The 19,812-nt window shown below is 41.0% G+C and overlaps 1 protein-coding gene across 2 annotated transcripts in view; it reads left to right on the top strand.

The window, feature by feature from the left end:
• The window catches only part of LOC120735097 (cytoplasmic phosphatidylinositol transfer protein 1-like), a 74,084-nt gene continuing 54,272 nt past the window's right edge, over positions 1-19,812 (top strand). Inside the window, exon 1 of one of the 2 annotated variants that reach the window (XM_040034274.1) lies at positions 1-297. In XM_040034274.1, coding sequence (XP_039890208.1) covers positions 250-297 — 48 coding nt within the window. In that variant the 5' untranslated portion in view covers positions 1-249. The remainder of the gene's footprint in view (positions 298-19,812) is intronic. The other variant, XM_040034275.1, reaches the window with a different exon arrangement.

The following is a 19,812-nucleotide window of genomic DNA, read 5'->3' as shown; positions in this document are numbered from 1 at the left end:
GTGTGTTGGGAGGGAACAACCCAGAACCGAGTTCACTTCTCCTCTCACGTTCAGCGCCGAAGACTGCGTCCTCTGGTTCTGATGAAAGTAGTGAGCCGGAACTCCGGGAGCGTTTTATAACTCGGGCTAAGCGTCCCCTCACATGCTCTGACACGTCTCCAGACTGTACACACATCCCGTCGGTCGGCGGAGGGAACCTTTACTCGGCTGGTTTGACACATTGTGAATAAACAGAAAAGAGGGGGGAAGATGCTGATGAAGGAGTACAGGATATGCATGCCCCTCACAGTAGAGGAGGTAAGTTCTCCACCACTTGTTTCTTTTGCTATTTTTTAAATCACGAGCGGGGTTCAGTGCTGTTCGGACGACCTTAGCGGCTAACGCCATGGGTTTGCTTGTCCCAGACATGTGGCAGGAGGTCATATGAAGTGAGAAATGCGTTCAGGTTAACTTCACTGGAGACTAATCTATTATCTGCGCTTTATGCACACTTCTCCGCCTTTATCGGCACTTTTCTACTCGCACTTTAAATCACTACTTTTTGTCTGATAACGCATAGCAACACAAAGAACTCCCAATACAAGCAGGTGCCTTTGCACAGCTCGTAAAACGCTTCCATCAAATATAAAACCAATTATAGATCCGATTGTTTGATCAGCTGGTGGTAGAATTGCGTACAGTGGCAGTGTGCTCTCACTCTTCCTCTTACGGCCGCACACTCTAACTTGCTCACATGCAGGCAATTACATGCATATTACATTGCATTGATGTAATGCTGCACACGATGACACTAACACAATGCAGAGCAGGGGTCGGCACACTGATACCTGCATGCACTTGTGCCGCACGCGGCGATGTCAGAAAGAATTGTCCATTGTCTGTATTCAACCTATTTGTCTGTTTGGTCCCGTGACACAGTCTAAAATTAGAAGGTGAAGACGATCGCTGCTCTCTTGTCCTGGCATGCTTGCTGTACAGCACAACAGCATGTTTATCAATTGTCACCCAGGCCTTTGTTTTTCTCATTCATCTCCATCCCTCTTGTCGTTGTGATGTGTGGGTGTAGGGGGTGGTGTTCTTATGGCTGGGGGCTGGTATAGTCACGTGGAACAATGCTTTCCAGTGGCATCTCCTCAACCCCAGACTTTAAGAGTAAAATCCACATGAGACTTGGTCATCTCTGAGGAAAGAAACAAGTATTGTAAAGCGTGAGCAGATAATGAGACCATTTTTTTGTCAGGCCTTTTACGGGGAACTTATTCATTCATATTTTCCTCATTTTTGCTCTCTGATTCATACATGCATGTGGTGATTGAGTTCTCCAACAGCAAATGTGTGTAACCCTCATTATATTCTTGTTTTCTGACACCTTCAGGATTTGAGGAAATCATGATTAGAGATGCAGGAAGAGAGGATTTTTGCACTGAAGTGCAGTTACACGCATCTCCCGTTTACATGTACAGCCTTACACAGTAATTTTAGATTCACTGGGAAAATCTTGCCGCATGTAATAAGTTCACTTTTCTTCCCATGGTCAGCAGCAGTTTTCTCAACACACAGACTACGCAAAGTTTCACACCAACAATTCATGTAGAGACCTGCGGTTAAAAGGGAGAAGTCGTTTTCTTGCACAAGGGTGTTACAGGGACAGTGTGCTCATGCCTGTGTTCTTAAACACCTTTGTGGTGTGTGTGTGCGGTGATAATGCGTCTTAGCGTTCACACATGCTTTTTTTTTTCCATTCAGTAAAGCAGCCTTTCCTGTGAACATTTTATAAGCTTAGAGGAATAGCGAGCACTTTCTTGTCACGTCGGTTTAACTTGTGAACAGATGGTAGTTATGAGAAGCAAGAACAGTGTAATCAAAGGCTCAATCTGCGATCGCGTTTTCAACAAGAGGGTGACCCTAGCACGAAAAATTCAAAGCACCACATTGGATGCTGCTGTTTTTTCCTTTATTTACAAGTCTGCTGATACGTGGGAGCACCTGACAACCGCTAACCTAAGTTGTTATGTGTATATTTATGAGAATATGCTGAGCCAATGACACTTTAATTTACCAGTTCGTACTTTCAAAAATGTTGCTACAGTGAGGCTTGACTTTTTGGCACCTGCTGTTTTAACTTCCTGTTGCTATTTTTTCCTTCCTCTGCAGTCGGGCTAGACCCAAACTATGAAAAGCACACGTAAACTCAGAGTGAACTTAAAAAACCCCAAACCCTGCTATTTATGGTTATTGTCAAGCTTTAAAACCCTTATTGAGGTTTGTATGATGAGGTGCAATGAAGCTAAACAAAATACTTAAATATACTCTTAGAAATACAGTAAAATTGGAAGAATAAGGAGTGTAGCGTGTATGTAGTTAAAGGTGAAGAAAAAAATAATATGGACCAAAATGCTCAAAAACACTGACGCTTTTGTACTGTACTCAGAATCTGATAGTTAAAAAGAAAACAGGGATGGAGACATTACTCTTACTTTTCAGCAAACAAGGAGGAGAGTGGTCATCCACTACTGCTCACACAGGCCCCGCGCTTTGCTTCTTTTTTATTTGTGAAGATAAATCCATGTTTGGATGAAACGCAGGAAGCAGGGTACCATTGTTTGCTGACAGTCCTGTTACAGAAAGGAACCCCCTTAATGATCTGGGGGAAAAACATATTAGGCTGTAGTTTGGCCTGTTTGTTTTTACTATTCTTATCAAGCCTGCACACATTGAGCTGAGTGTCGTCCCCTCGCTCCTGAAAATCCAGTTTCCTGCCAGTCCAAAGGGATAGGAAGGATGGATTAAGATAATGAAAGACGGAAGGGTAGAGTAGACAGATGAGGCATAAGGACAAACCGCGTTGTGCTGCCGGTTGATGTGCTGAGCAGAAGGGAAAGGATGGCAGAGAGGACAAGAAGAGTGGAGTGGAGTGGGGGTGATGGGGGAAGTTCTGGGAGATCTTTTTTCCCCTTATAAGCTCCCTTGTGTCATAAACCGATACTGCGTACGTACGTGCGCTTAGATTCTTAGAGTCGTGGGGACATGTAAGGTCACATCTTTCTGTGTGTCATCTCTGGGAAGAGATCACTGTCTGCTGCTTGCTGTGTTGCGTCATTCGAGCCCTACTACTGAGGTTGGACTGGTTATCCATGCTGTGTTTATACAAGTTTAACAAACATCATGCGCACTGAAGGAATCATTTAGCAATACCAGAGTGTATGAGCTGCTCTGTGAGGCTCAGTTCTCTTTCCTCTTAATCATCTCTGGGTGATGATTAAGACGCCTGCCTGGGTGTGTTCCTGACGTATTACTGCTGCAGCATTTTCCCATCCATACTCTGCCTTTTTCATTCTTCTTTCCAACTTTAAACAGAGGAAAGTGGTCTTCCCAATTTCTTTGGACATGAAACTAGAAAAAAAGAAACCACACAGAGAACACCTTATTATGTTCACGCGAACATTTTCCTGTGCTTAGCTTAAAGATTAGAGAGAAAGGAAAGAAATCCAGTTTGCACAGAACCTTTAAAGCTCACTAATTTCCAATCTTTACCATTTTTTAAAATCTCAAATATGAAGTGTAAACACAGCACATCATGGTCTTATAGGAGATTATTTTCTCTGTTCAAATCTAATCTTTTGACCACACATTTGAGTGGCAGGCAGCAGATGATGTCACAACTCTCAGCCAAGAAATAGACATTACCAGACGGCGGGTTGGCTATACTAGCTGAACTTTAACTAGACATTTCAGTATTTATGATCAGTCACACTAGCTGCTGCTTCTCATCTAGATGTTAACACCCAAGGCCTGTACTATGAAGCTTTGTTAGTGGAAGGTTTTTGCACGGGGTTTTCAGTCTTGGTGAGGTGACTTAGTTTATTTGGTTACACGCCCATAGTAACTTATTCTGTAAACCTAAACTTCTTTGGTGCAGGTTATTTTCGAGGTAAGAAAACGACACATAAAAATACATGTTGACCAGTCAGTTCTCTTGAAAGCAGTATCTTATTTCCTGAAAAAGGATATCTTGATATCCAGGTTCTTGTTACTGCTTTGTGTTATGTAGCTAAGTGAAGTCAGTCTACATACATTTATAGTGCAGACCAATCCCTTGTATAATGTTATGATAAATTATGGTTTTTGTCAGCAATAGCCGTAGACAGAAAGAGGGTCTTTTTGTCAGACAAGAGCGTCGTGATGTTAGAGGACATTAAAGTCAGGCACCATGTATTAGTCAGTAGACTGAATAGCCGATGGACAAACAAAGTGAAACATGTGGCGTGGACAAGTCAGGGCAGAAAGAGAGAACTGTGTTTATCACAGGCTTGGATTTATACACATTCCAAGTGGTAATATTGTTAGATTTGCTTCAGAGATGAGCTCATTTTAGCCTCAAACTTAGATTTTATAAGTAAGTATTCATAAGTCTTGAAATTGCAGTGGCAAAAGTTTCCACCTAAATGCTCACAAGCCTTGTTGTAGATTGGACTCACCTAGCAAATGAAAAGATTTGCTCATATTAACTTTAATTTTGTCAGTGTAATAATAACGGCCAGGATGACTCGGTGTAACTCAAGCCTTTGAAGCAGTTCACTCATAGCGTAGCTTCTCTGTTTTGGTTTAAAGTTCCATCTCAGAAGATTTACATGTAATACTAACCAGAACCACTTAGCCAAGAAATAATCATTTTCCCTTTTAAGTGCCTTGGAAATAAATCTGCTCTCTTCTCCTACGAGCTGAGCCATTCATCAGCCACCGTGGCGCTCGACAATTCATCAGCCACCTCTCTATCCTTTCCAGTAAAGGATAGGACACAGATGGATGTATTCCTCCTTCTCCTCTTTCTGTCTGTCTGCCATTATATATTTTTCCTTCTGCAGCAGCTCTCACTTGCGCCTCCCTGTCTTTGTTTGATATGTATTTTTGGTCAACCTTTGGCTAACCCGAGTCTCTATGTGGCACCATCGGCACAGTTGTTTGAGATCGTAGCCCTGGTGGATGAATTTAAAGTTTTCATTGCGAGTACAATTTCACACTGTAATAGCTTTATCTGTGTCATGAAAAGGGAACCGGAGAATCTCTTTGAATTGTGCTCAGATGTAGACCTAGACCGTATCATTTGAATAAGGTTGTCACAAGAGCGCGCAATGTTTTCGAGGGAAAAGACAAAATGATGCAGGGCCTCATTGCAGAAGGTCAGCCTCTTTTTTCCTTATTAACTGTAGTGACTCAGAGGATAATGACATTCAGCAGAGGATAGTGAAAAGCACACCCTCTCAAAACTGAATTAACTGAATATCCATGAGTTTTTAGTCTGTTTGGTGTAGTCGACAGACAGTAGTACCCTTTGGCTGAATGCCTGTTTGATGGGGTGTTAGCGCTGGCAGTAACTGAAGGATTATGACAGCATCTGATTGTGAAATGCTGTAATCTCCTGAAAGACTTGAGCTGGGATAACAGCTTTTTTGGGAAAAGAATGACACATTTAGAGGAAACCCAGAGGTATATCCATTATTGACCGCCATGTTTATCATTTGGAGGGAGTAGTAAAGCCAGATTTTGCAGAAACTGCTTTTTTTTTTTTTAGGTGCTAGAGAGAATGGATGGCTTGATGTATAGAAGGGTGACTTAATAAATGAGAAGACTTAGGGTTGGCTGACTGCTTGAAGGGATGTCTGGATGGTAGGTTCAAAGGACACCTAGGTGGTTTTCTAACTCGACATTTTTTCGTGGTATTCATATGTTTGCAATTACCAGTTTTGTATAAATTCATTACAGAATGCATATCCTGATGTAGCATGCCCACATACTTGCCAAAAGAAACCTGCATACCTTACTGTAGCGTAATTTATGTTTGCATAGCTTAATTTCAGCTGAACACCTGCTCTGCTTCGACACAGCTGAGATTACCATTGATGTTGCTGACTAAAAGCAACTTGGACACAGAAGTGCAGTTAGCATCTGTTAGCTGTAATGTAGCGGATATTTACAAAGCGCCATAATAGGATTTGAATTGCTGAGTCATTTTGTGACTGATATTCCCCATGAGGGAATATCAGTTGTAAATGCACATGGAAGCATTCATATTGTTCTGACATTGTATGAGCCCTCGAGCTTGGCAGTTTGAACAATTTCACGCAACACTGGCTTCCATCGCTTGATGTACTTAGTGAATTTTATCTCAGTAAAACTGTTCAATAGACAGTAAAGGGTTACATGTGTTGGAAATATTGTCTGTTTCCCCAGGATATCTAATTTGTGTTGGAGGAAAAGAAAAAGATGAGTCTCTTTAACTTGATTGGCTGCCATTGTCAAGTGATACTTTGGCCCAGAGCAAATTTTTATGACACTAGCAGTTATTTTCCATGTGTCCACAGGATGAAAGGCAGAAAATATGTAAGAACAAATCTGTTATGGCTGAATGAAAACAGCAATGCTTCTTTGGTGTTCCTGTGGTTTGAATGGATAATGTAATAAAGTTGCAAAGTGAGATATTGGTGATTGCTGTAGGGAACTTCTCTTTTTGCGCTTGTTAGATGAGTGAGGCGGAAGTTTGAGTTTTCGATTCATTACCTGCCTTCCGTAGTATATTAACGTAACCTCAAGATGACCCCAAAGCTCCATGATATCCCTGTATCAAAACACCAGTATTTAATTCAAAAGCAGAGCTGCACATTTACTCAGTATATTGTTTTCGCACTTCATTGTTAGATCCCTCCAGACCACCCCAGAGTTTGTTTGGGAAACAGGGCCCATTACATGCTGTTTATTTAGTTGGTTTCGTGGTAAGGTGCAAGACCTTTTTGCCATCTGGTATACATGACAATGCTATGATTCAATCAGTGTCTCATTTACTGCCATTTACTCTTCTAGAGGAAACCATCATGGGTTGTGACGGACCATTATCCTCGGATGAAGACTATTCTCATTTCCTAAATGGCTGTGTGTGTGTGTGTGTGTGTGTGCCGGTGTGCTAGTGTATCTGGATTGTATTGAGACAAAGGCCTTTTCATAACATAAGAGCTCCATGATGTCGTCATGCAACACTGACAGCCTCGCCTGGACCGATCCTCTCCTTTATGTTCCATACTTTTAGTTGGAATGAGTGTATTTGTGCCTCTTTTTTGTTTTCAACAGTAAGGCACATGATCATTGCAAGCTCTTCAGTGATCTGTGCTCTATAGCAGCATCAAGCACTCGAAGCCTGAGACGCTTATGCGAGACTGATAATGAGCTCAAAATGATGGACAGCAGTTCCCAACGTTTTGAGAGAGAGTGAAAACCCAGTGATCACTTATTGGAAATTTGCACGACACACAAAAACCCCACTCGGATATCATTAGGAGTATTGCTTAATCATTTTCTGTTTTCCCATAAAGTCACATAAAAATAAGTAATGGAGTTAAATGAGTGCAGCGCAGGCTCTTTTTGATCAAGCCTTGGCACAAAACAACCTCGTGTCGCCATGGAGAAAAAAAGGATTTCTTCCACCGCGCTAGCAAATCACACAGGAGGGATAAGAGACATTTTCTACTGGCAGCCACAGTTAGAAGGCGGCTGCTAAATCTGTAAAATGTGGCTATAAATAGAGACAAAGCAGCTGATTCTTTACACCAAAGCAACTTTCTTGCTGTGTTCAATTTGGGAAATGTCACTGAAAATGCTTACTGTTTGCTACTTTGGGTGCATATGCTAATGCCGTGTCTCGGAGATGCTTTATAAAAAGAAAAAAAAAACATGCTGAGATTAGAATAAAATGTAAACTTCCTTTTTACTGTTTGCTCTACATCCTGCTACAAGAGTTGAAAGGGTTGCTCTTCTCTTTGGCCCTCAGTGTAATTGCGAATGCTGCCTTGTATAAAATCACCAAAATATGCACAAATGTGATACAAGGATGAGAGGCTAGAGTCTAGATAGAAGATGAGTGTAAATTAATATACACAGACTCTTTACAGCACTTGACATTACAGGCATTCATTTGCTGCTCTCAAGTGGGTTTGCGCAAATCTTCTTTGTTGTTTATCGAGAGAGCTTTCGCAGGGGTGTGGTTGAAGAGATTTTGCAGGAAAGATGACAGGAATTACATGGAATGGTCTGCGTGAATGGATTAGTCAGTGCCAGTAGCAGACAACAAGGGCATCAGAGAAGTAATGTATGACAAATTAAGGATGAGAGGCGAGCTGATGATGATGTAGTGTTGATATGCATGATGTGTACTACTAATAACGCATGGAGACATGGGGAACGCAAATGTAGTCGCGTGGAGTGTGTGCATTCATCGTCGTGAAGTGATATGCATACACATAGAAGCACTATAGCAGCAGCTGACGTATGTGAAGATCTCCTTTTTAGTTTCTCTTTATTAGGAGTGGACAATGTAGCCTCAAAACTATACCACAACATTTCAGAAAGAATTTGTGATAGCGATATTTAATGTAGTACAGAAACCCCCCCCCCCAAAACTGAACAGCATTTTGTTGATGCTTGCAGCTTGCACATAGCACAATTACAGTGCAAAAGCAGTGACACAGCACAAGTCAAATGTAAGAGCAAAAGTATCCCTGATAGTGTTCTGGCTGCAAATTTTAAATAAAAGTATGACATAATTGCCTAACGCAGCTTATTTTAACAATAGCTTGAGCAACTTAACTTTGTAACTCTTGAGGAGCTGCATGTCACAAACTGAAAACTGAAAAAACTAAAGAATCTTTTTGGGATGTTGCATTTGGGTCGAGTTTTAAACAGCTGCTTAGAATCCTGTTTTTCCAACACGTCAGTAATTTCCATCCACCGTTTGCTCTTCCTGTCATGTGGGATGAAGCTAGCGATTCTTGGTTGAGCCATTTGTTTGCACATCACCAGCTGCTAATATCTTCTTCTTCGTAGCCTGGTTTTACTCGGAGGTTGTTGCCCCAGTGGTTAAACTAATTTGAAATTGAAACCTTTAAGGGGAACAGTTTATGGTCGCCCGCTCACCCCAAGAGCTAAACTGGTGCCCAAATTAGCTCCTTTCTTTGGTAGTAAATCGTCGTCGAAGGACGAGATGTGGCTCTTGCTTCCAGACGTGCCTGGGCTTATCTCATTATTGCATGCACTGCAGGAAGTAAATGCATCACATTGCTATAGCAACAATATCACAGTATGACATTTTTTATATCACGTAAAAATGTATACCTACATTATTAAAGACGATATGATGTAGCTCAGCTCTGGGTTTTTTTTTGTTATATCTTAGGTGTAGCAGAGAACTTTGTGGAGCCTCTGTCCCGAGAGACTACTCAAAACACACAATATGTGGTATTTATTAATAATAGATTTTAGGGCAGACACTCAATATTATTTCATTAGTAAATCTGTCCATTTTCCCAAATCATCATCATGAAAACAGTGGAAAATTCCCATTAATTTTTTTCCTGCACTCGAGTTGGCGCCATTTAATGTCCCCTCCTGTCTTACCATCGGTGCCAAAAACATCCCCATTCATTCAAAAGACATCAACTTTGTCGCTCTCGCTTCGATGTTAAGGCGATATGAGGGAATGGGTGATTAAAACTGATTGATTGTACGAGCAGTGTCAGAGTCATATCGCGCACATGCGCTTATGTCTGAGCTGTCAGTGGGGTTCTGCTCTCCACAGCAACCCCTGCATTTCCCAATGATCACTTTAACCAAGCTCGTGCACGCTCTATTATTTATCTTGCCACAACCGAATTTCCACACCCCCTTTTTGTGTTTTATGAATTATTGAGTAGATTCCTGCCAAAAGCAGAGGGGTGTGTGTGGGTGTGCAGGGTGGGGGATAGAGGGGTTGAGTGGTTGGGGGGGTTAACGTGATAAACAGAGTAAACACATCACTTCTGTCTGAATAAAGTGTTGGAAATTATGATCCTACAAACGCACACAGGAAACTAGATTCTGGCTGTGACGCTGAAAGTGATTCTGAGAGGACAATTATTAGCACTGTTAAATTTCAAGGGTGATTTGATTTCCCTTTTAGGAAGCTCCTTAATGTATTTTGTAGTGCTACATGGTGCTAAATCCAGTTGTGATGCTGATCTAACATTATACTATTAACAGACTTGCTGTCCCATCTTTTGAGAGTAAAATTATCCGAGTGAACAATCTGTTTTGAATTTCAAGATCATGCAATGTCTTCAAATCAGTTATATTCTACAAGTGCTTATTTATACAAGAATTATAACATGCCAGCATTAACTTTATACAAATGTAACTGTCTGTTTACATGAAGTAAACTGCTATTTGGGAAGGTTACCTCTATTGACTTGTGGCCTCTGCTGTCAGATTTGAATTTGTTCACGGTCCGCTGAATATGTACAAACACACTTTAGCAACTCAAATATAGACTTTGCACTTGTACTGTGATATTGTGGATAATGAGTCTAAATTCACATGACCATAGACTAGCGTTGGTTGCTGTCGACAGCTAAGACCTGTTACAGCACAGACTGGTGTTTGGCTGCAGAAGAGCGCAAAATAAAAATGACGGCATCACATAACATGTTAAACGATGTTTTTAATCACTTCCTTTTGAACTGTAGTGCTCTGGTTTTGAGAGGCAAGAGGGAAAGTTCTATCACAAGTTCCAAATAAATACAACAAGGTGCTTAAAGCTTGATTTAGGCTTATATCTTCAATACTTAAGCAAATGCCAAACTGATAACGCTATCACCTTTAGTATGAAAGTGGCTTTAAAGTGGCCTCGTGCTTGTTTGGCTACACTGTTTGTGGCTGGCTATTTACTGTGTTCTGTGTGTTCTGCCCTGATTAGGTCTTTGGCCTTTCTTTCTTGAATAGCCTTTAGCTCTATAATCTATGAAGAGTGAGTTGCCATCTGATTCAATTTAATGTTCCGGTGGTCCTCTTTCACCGTCTGTAGTTTCACATGTTGTGCGTGTGTATTTTGTATTTGTGTACGTGTATACAGGCATAGAGCTGAACCTGTATTTGTACAGTAGCTGCTGGTCCCTGCTGTCTCTCCACAGAGATACTTAGACAGAAAGTGCAACAGAGGATTACAGAGAAATGGAAAATATAAATCCACAACCCCTCCCCGCTCCCTCTTTTTTTTCTGCCTTTTTTTTTTCTCCATTAGTGCATGAAGAGGCGAGAAGGAAAGATTTACCAAGATGGGGTTAGGGTATTAAGATGGAGATGGAAAGTGGAGGTTCACCAGAGGCTTTCATTCAGTAAAATACATGCAAATAAGAGGAAGAAGGGGGAGAACAAAGATAGACTGAGATGGTGTACTTGCATGAAATATGGAGAAGGAAGGATACGTTTAAAAAGTCATCTTTGGTTTAGTGCTGCTTGCTGCTACATTAGGATGATTTCACTGCCTGACACTGAAATTATAGCAGCTTTAAGAGTGTTTTACCAATATAATGTGCTTTGGTTTTTTGGTTTTTTGCACTTTGCAAACTTCCGTCAGTTACTTTGCCGTCTTCTGAAATAAGTAAGGCTTAATTTCTCAGGTGCGTCATTGTCCATGTGTGTGCAAAAACGCATTTGGCATTAATGAGGCTATGAGTGAATCTATTTCTATCGCTTTTAGAAAAGTTTCAGCTTGCTCCCGCCATGTGTAACTGAGCTGCTTTTACACTCGGGATAAGAATACACTTGCGCACACTGGTCATCATGCTGTGCTGCTACGCCTGCAGCCCACACACAGGTGCAACGCATCTTTGGAAGAACTATCATCTCAGCCTACACACGCACATACATACACACACGCACACAAATTAGACAGGCTATAGATAGCTATATGCTGACACGCTTCATTATCGTCTCTGGTTTCTATGGTAACCAGCACCATCCTTCCCTACCATTACCCTGATCGCGGACTGGATTATAGTGATTATGGTGTAAGGCTATCCCTAGGATAACTGTCAAATAATGAGGCAGTTGAATGAGTCTTACTTTACCCCAAACCTGGGATTTAGCACCAATCACTTGCTTGCAGTGTGGATAATTTCAGCGTAGACACATTGATGCCAAGGTTAATAGGCTCTGCTATTTTTTTTTTAAGCATTTGTTTATGTTATGTTTCAGCAGGGTGTATATTCAATCCAGCACATACCTCTAAACGCAGCAAAATCTAAATGAACCATGAAATGTCATAAGCTTCTTTCTCTTTTCTGACAACAAAAAGACAACGCATGACGGAGCCCCAGTGAGGAAAGAAATGAGACGTTCAAGTGGTTGTTAATGTGCGTGAAAACTGTTAATGAGAACAGTGGGCTAATAAGATACATGAACGAATCTAATATTTTTGTGCTAAAAGGCTTTTGGGCTTGCTGGGGGTCCTCCCGCTTGTGATTAAACTGGTAGAAATCCTAGATGCATCCAAAGTGTTGGACTGATTGAATGACATTGCAATACTCCGACACTAGATTTTACTTGCAAGAGATGATTCTTTATTTAACCAGCTGACAAGAAATGCCACAGGAGTAAAACAAGCTTTCAGATGGTAAGAGCTTTTATCTGGACGTGAAATAAAAGCTTACATAGCCTTTAAGTGATTATAATGAGAGACTTGATATTTACCATCATCTCTGCATCGAACAACTTCTGCAGTTTGTTTTATAATTGATTGAATATTTCAGCACAATAACTGCTATTCAGGTGCACATTTTGAACTTCTCAACTTGAAAATGAGCCTTGTCCAAGTACGCTGAGCTCTCCTTGGGTACAAGATTTTTAAGGGAGTGCTGTCTTGTACTAACCTGGGCTAGATGTAAGGCCAGTATTTCCCCTGCTGCCTCTGCATGAAGGAATTCTGATGAAGGAACACAGAGATCACTTGCTGAATGAAGCTAATAAACTTCATGTCTTATCTTAATGGGCTCACAATGACGCTCAGGCAATCTCTGCAAGGGACTGCCTGAGTGTGAGAGAGAGGGCAAATTATTTTCCACACCGAGTTACAATTCCCCACGTGATTGTAAAGGTAGGTCATGTTTTGAACTCCTCCTTTGAAAAAGAAGAGTAGGTATTGATTTCTTCCCTCACTGGTGCAGGTGCGTGTGTGTGTGTAAATTTTCCCCTGTTTTAGTGTCCTCTTCCACCAAGTCAGCCCTGACCACGGTTGATTTGCTGTGTGATTTGCAGGATTAAGCAGCGAAAATGCCAGCTAAGATGCATTGACCGTGTGTGTGTGTGTGTGTGTGTGTGTGTGCGTGCGTGCATACATGGAAGCTACATGGTTGAGAGTAGGGGGATGAAGGGGATAATGTTTGGAGGAGCAAGTAGAGAGATGTGCTTGTCTAATCATTTAGATAACAGAATGGTTGATCACATTGATAGTTGGCAGTCAGCTTGTAGGAAAGTACAAAAGGAAATCGATGTTTTTAATTAGAAACTGAGCACATGTGCTTCTCTGTGCAGTTTTATAAAAAGATGGGGGTAAAGAACAGATAATAAGAATAATGATTTTTATTTTTATTTATATATTTGCATTTAATATTTGAAAGCATGGCTCTTTTGTAAAGCTGGCAATTGTTGGTTTAAGAAGTTGTTTTCTCTTTTTTGTCATTCTGATTGTGTTTTAAACACTTAGTATTCATTTTGTTTTAGTTTTTTTTATGTGTGAAGGTCACGCTCCTGGTTAAATAAATATTTCTATGTTTTTTTTCTCCTTTCTGACAACAAACAGAAAAAAAAAAGATAATGGAATCCCAGTAAGGAAAGAAATTAGACTTTTGACCTGTTTTTTTTTTTTTATTATATGTGTAAAAACAGTTAATGGCAACGGTGGGCTAATAAGATACATTAGCTAATCTAACAGTTGTAGCTTTTATCCTAAAAAGGGGTCATCTTGCCTGCTGGAAACCCTATAAGTGGCTTGTTTTGTAACATTTTAAAGAGACTGTAGTCTGTAGCAAATCAGAACCATGTTAGTGGTTCTGTGAAACTGTACATGGGTATAGCAGTGGTTTGGAGCTACTTGCTAACATTAGCCTGCTAATGCTCGCTAACTGGCGCTAACCAGCTGAGCTTGTTGAAGTAGTGCAATTTCCCCAGGTGGGTCCTTTGAGGTCATACCAGTTTTTGTGCCAACTCATCCAGTATGTTTTATAATTGGCAGGATTAGGAATTTAATATTTTACCTGCTGGTGGCCCCCGTGGAGGTCCTGCATGGATGAAAGTGCTACGACAGGGTTGTAAAGTTCTGCAATGGTAAAATCACCAGACTCGGCCCAGCTAGGATAATCAGCGATGAGGACTGTACATGGCAGCTGAAGCTAAATGACCCAAAGAGACCCTACCCCCACCCCTAGGAATGCAATTATAGCAATACTGTGTAACATTTCTCAAGGGATTACTAAGGAACGCGGACAAGATTTATTTTTGTATATGTAGGAAAGTTAAGTAGGGTTCAAGAAGACTGTTGTCTGTTTGTTTCAAGCTTTAAAAAACGTGTTATTTTTTTATTGTTGTTTAGTTTGAATAATTTCTACATTACACTACAAATGGACGTAGCCACAGAGTAATTCTCACAGACTTTTATGTTCCCTTTTAGACTTTTCTGTTTGCAACAACATTGATATACGGTTAAATCATGTTTTAAAAACTCATATTTTTTGAGCATTCTCATAGACAATGATTTTAAGGATTTTTTTTTTGTCTCTGCTAAACTTCAGATTAAAAAAAAAGAAAAATCCTAGAAGTAGTTGTTCAACAATTATATGGCATGATAGATGGCAACAAGAATTTTAATTGCCCATGCAAAGAGAAATTCTTACGGTGGAATTATAAAGCTGTGTCCACACTGCAAGAGATTTGCAGCAATGTGGTGACCAGAGACATTTGACCTCAAGGGGCGGGACCTGAAATAATCTTTTCTCAGCTTCCAGACGAGCGTTTGCAATAATCACCAGTGAGAGCACAGTGTCCCGTTAATTGACACATGACCTGGTAGTAAATGCATTAGTTGGTTTGGCAACCCGATCCTAGAATGTTGACAAGTAACCAGCTGTCAGCTTCAAAGCAATGCACAATGAATTAACTGCTTTCAATGTGGACGAAGCAGACGTTTCTGCCTGTCCCTCATTATAGTTGCAAGAAGTGAATGGAAATGGAAAACCTTTCTAAAGTTGCGTCCACACTGGAAGTGATTCAAAGCAATGTGGCAACCAAAGACCAAGACAAGCGACAGACATACGGTGACTAAAAGTGATTCCAGGGAAAATAACTGCTGGCATGGACATGTGGGCACAACTTGAAATGAACGTTTCTCACCTTGAAGGTGAGCAATCGAAGCAGCTACCAGCACAGGATACCGCTGATTGACATATGACCTGATAGTATATGCACGACAGGGTTACCTAGGAAACTAAAGCCTGGAACGTCTGCAAACGACTGGGCATCAGCTTCAAAGCTTCCAGTCTGGATGCAGCTTGATAGAACCTAAACCAAACACCACCACCCTAGACACAGAACATCTACAGTATACGTCGAGGTTTTAATTTGAAATTTGAATTTTTGCTGAAAAATATAGCAAACATCATGACCAGCAATGTTACCATACACCTATACACAGAATCAGAATTACTGATAAGAAACGGAAGTGATACAGTAAACACCACTGTACAGTGTACATGTTGGTGGTTTCGGTTCATTTTGGAGATTGGTATAGGTCACTATGAACATCCAATGGAGGGGAAGCTGTTCAGTATAAAGAAAAAAACCCCAAACAAACCAAAACAAAAACCAGAACCAAAAAAATCTCGACATTAAATATCATTTTCTTAAATAAATGATTCCATAATGGTTTAAAAAGGGGTAACTACCAGCTTTGTTTGCAGAGATGTCCTCCTGTTTCAAACAGCTGCTGTTTGGGATCACTAGCATATAAAAATTACATAATGCTGCTTTAAGTTGTCTACTGTGTGCTTTTCATTTTCGTTCTTATTTGAATTTCCATAACAACACTGCAGTTTTTCTGTTCAGCCTCCCTCAGTGTAGCACCTGGTGAAAATGAAAAAAATAAAAAATACTGGGGAAGTTTGATTTGTATGCCCAAGTCACTCTGTTCATTTGATGTTATTGGTTCAAGCCATCCAAGTGTGCATCTCATAAAGACTATCTCCCTTCTCTTCTATCACCATTTACTCTCCTTTCTTTTTCCAGGCTTTACAGCCCCAGAAAGGCAAACAGGGGGCAGATGTGCAGGCTCTTTAAATAGACCTAAAGAGGCCTTAAAAAGCAGGCTACTTAGCTCTGGCTCTTGTTAAAGTCTGGTTGCCCCTTATGGCCCCTCAGAAATTCCACAAACCCCTCAGTTGCTGTAATTTATTCTCTGTTTACTTTATTTTCCCTTTTTAATACCATAACTTCTAGTACACCTGTTATCTGTCTGCTGTAGAGCAGCTGGTTCCATTTCTAAGGAAATATAATTGTTGCTACAAGCAGAGAAGTGATTGATTTGGTGTAAATACAAAAACCAGCATGTACGTAATGCCCACAAAGTCCAAACACTGAAGCGCAAGTGTGAACTTCTAATACTGATTGAACAAGCCAGCAGTGTGGGAAGGGCAGGTCTACTACAAAGTAGATTCAGCCTGCTAGGTAAAGGTTTATACGGCATATGTCACATCCTTGATCTATTTTTACACAGCGTTTCCAGTTCTTGCTGCTTTAAGTCTCCGTGGTTTCAGTCCTGAGTCTTTTTTGAGGACTTATAGAGGTTACATGGACTCACCGGCTCCTGGGATGATTCATCTCATATTGATCAACCTGTGCTAATTTTTGACTCTCTCGCTTGTTGCGTTCTGGCCCCCAAAGTGTAGCGTTTGTTTTGTGCTAACACATCTGCTGATCACTTCCCACACATTTCTTTTCTCGGTGTGCGCGCTCGTATGTGTTTGTATGTGCATGACTCACTCTCATCCCACATCCTTCTCCTCAAAGGACAACCCCTTTTCAAAGTCCACTACCACAATCCCAGATTCAACAGGGAAGGGAAAGAAAGGCAAGTTTAGATTTTTTTCTGGTGTTTGAAAGTATAGAAAACATAAAATACTATATTGAGAAACCCACACGGTAGTATGCATGAATACTGGTATATTTAAATCTCCATGCTGACAGGTGTGTAAATTCCATATATACAAACACAGAGAAGATGTGCAGCAGGTTATAAACAGGTCATAAGGATATGCATTAAGGGTGATTGAAGACAGAATATGGAAATGTGCTAACCAGTGAAGAGAGTGTGCTGAGAAGATGTAAGGATTACTTTAAGAAGCTGATGAATGCAGAAAATGAGAGAGAAAAGAGGATGGATGGAGGATAGTTAGTGAATCAGGAAATGCAGAGGATTAGTAAGGAGGAAGTGAGGGCAGCTGTGAAGAGGACGAATAGTGGGAAGGCAGTTGATCCAGATGACTAGGAGAGAGGGCAGTGGACAGGTTAACATGATTTTGAGGAGTGAAGGGATGAAGGGGAATGGAGAAGAAGTGTACTGGTATTGGTGATGTGCAGAGCTGCAGTATCCACAGAGGGATAAAGCTGATGAGCCATACCATGAAGAAATGGGAAGGAGTTGCAGAAACTAGGTTAGGAAGAGAGGTGACAATCAGTGAGCAGCAGTAAGACTTTATCCAGAGGAAGCACACTAGTGATATGATGTTTAGTTTGAGAGTGTTGAGGGTGAAGTTTAGAAAAGGTCAGAGGCTTCACTATCTTTGTGGATTTAGAGACAGCATATGGTAGGGTGGCAAGAGAGGAACTCTTGTACTGTAGGTGGGAGTCAGGAGTGGCAGAGAAGTATGTGACGGTGGTGCAGGACATGCAAAGGACAGAGAGACAGTGATGAGGTGTGCGGCAGGAATGACAGATGCGTTCAATGCGGGGATGGGATTACATTAGGGATCTACTTTGAGCCCTGTCTTGTTTGCCATGGTGATGGACAGGTTGACAGATGAGTCAGGCAGGAGGCTCTTATTTGCAGATGACATTGTGATCTGTTGTGAGAGTAGAGAGCAGGTGGAAGAGAGCCTGGAGAGGTGGAGGTATGCACTGGAGTGGAAAAGAATGAAAGTCGGTGGGAGTGAGACAGAGTATATGTGTGAGTGATAGGGAGACGGGTGGAACTGTAAACTTGCAAGGAGGAGAGACAGTAAAGGTAGGTGAGTTTAAATGCCTGGGGTCAGCCATCCAAGGTAAAGGCCGGTAAAGGAGAGAGTGGAGACAGGGTGGGGTGGATGGAGACAAGTGTCAGGGGTGAGCAAGAGTTAAAGGGAGGTTTACAAGGTTGTAGTTAAATCTTGCTATGATCTATGAGTTGGAGGCAGTGACACTGGCAAAACTACAGGATTCTGAGCCAGAATTGGCAAAGTTGAAGATATTAAGATTTCATTGGGAGTAACTGGGAGGAGCTGGATTCAAAAGGAGTAGATTAGAGGGGCAGCTCAGCTTGAGCGGTTTGGAGACAAAGTTAGAGGCAAGGCTGAGATGATTTTGACATGTGCAGAGGAGGGATAGTGGATATATTGGACAAAGGATGTTGACTATCGAGCTGCCAGTTCATCTTCTACATGCTTAATAATGATCACAAAGGCTTTCCTCTGTGTGTTTCTGTGGGAATGTGTGTGGGCATTCCTTCTAATCATACAAATAAAGGACTACATCTAAGAGATACCAGTGAGCCTAACTCAGAATGGTCTTCATTTCTTCAGTTTGTATTGAGCTAAATCTCTAAAAACACTACATAACAGCAAATGTCCTTTGTGTTTTGCTGCACAGTGTTCACACAGTGTTTGGGCTAGGTTAGAAAGGTAGCTGAAAACAGAGGTGATACACATGCAGACACTGTTAGGCACTAATCAAATGTTGTTTTAGTTACATGAGAATATAAGTTGGTGTGTTGCTTCTTTTGGAAATGTGGGAGTTCTGTTGAAAAGCAGGATCAGTGTTACAAATATTGATCACAAATTAACTGCTACTGTTGCAATTAGTCAGAAGAAGTTGCTGAAGAAAAATAAGACTGTGGCGTTGAGATCTTTCTTATCAGCCTGTTTTTTTTTAACAAAATAACAGTAACCTATTACTGAGGTCATGTTCCTGACAATGCTACCCATGCATTATTCATGGAGAATCCAGAATTGGTTTCTATTTGTGGTCCTTTCTTAAAAGGGTGAATAAATAATACAGGTGGGCCCATGTTGTTAAAACTAAACAACAGAGCAATAATGAGCTGCCTCTCCATGAGGACGGCAACTGAAAAGTCTTGGAGAGCAGTTAACGACGGCAGTCTTTGTTATGCCCTGCAGCCTCGGTGAGCTCAGTGTAGCAGCATATTGACTCTCTGTTCTCTGCTTCCTGCAGATTCTGGTTAAACTGAACCTTTACATCTGAGAACAAATACTGTTCTTGCCAGCTGTAGTCCTACATGATGGACGTCAAGTCGAAGTCTGCTCCGTTTTGGGAGGAGAGACACAACAGTGATTTTATCAGCTCGAAAGTAGGGTAACACAAGAGGGGAACGTCTGAGACTAACTGATGAGGATTTGTTTTTGCTCGAGAAATCATTTTTAACCATGCTTTTTTTGGAGTTTACTTTGTGGTGTGGTAATACAGTCAAGTTCCTGCTGAACCTGATCTTCTTAACATAAATTGTAGTATGATGTATTGCATAACACAGTAATGTCTTCCAAGATATTAGTATTAATAATTCGGTACTGGCTCTAGCACCAGTTTGAGATATGCAGAGGCAATAAAAGTGAGTCAAGCCATCATTTAAGCTCACTCTGAGACTGTTGCTCTGTGATTACAAAGATCGGCTCTGTCTTTTCTCCAACTCCAAACATT

The sequence above is a fragment of the Simochromis diagramma genome, unplaced genomic scaffold (assembly GCF_900408965.1).
Source record: "Simochromis diagramma unplaced genomic scaffold, fSimDia1.1 OVJJ01000747.1, whole genome shotgun sequence".
Taxonomy (NCBI): domain Eukaryota; kingdom Metazoa; phylum Chordata; class Actinopteri; order Cichliformes; family Cichlidae; genus Simochromis; species Simochromis diagramma.
This window is presented reverse-complemented; position numbering and strand designations above follow the sequence as displayed.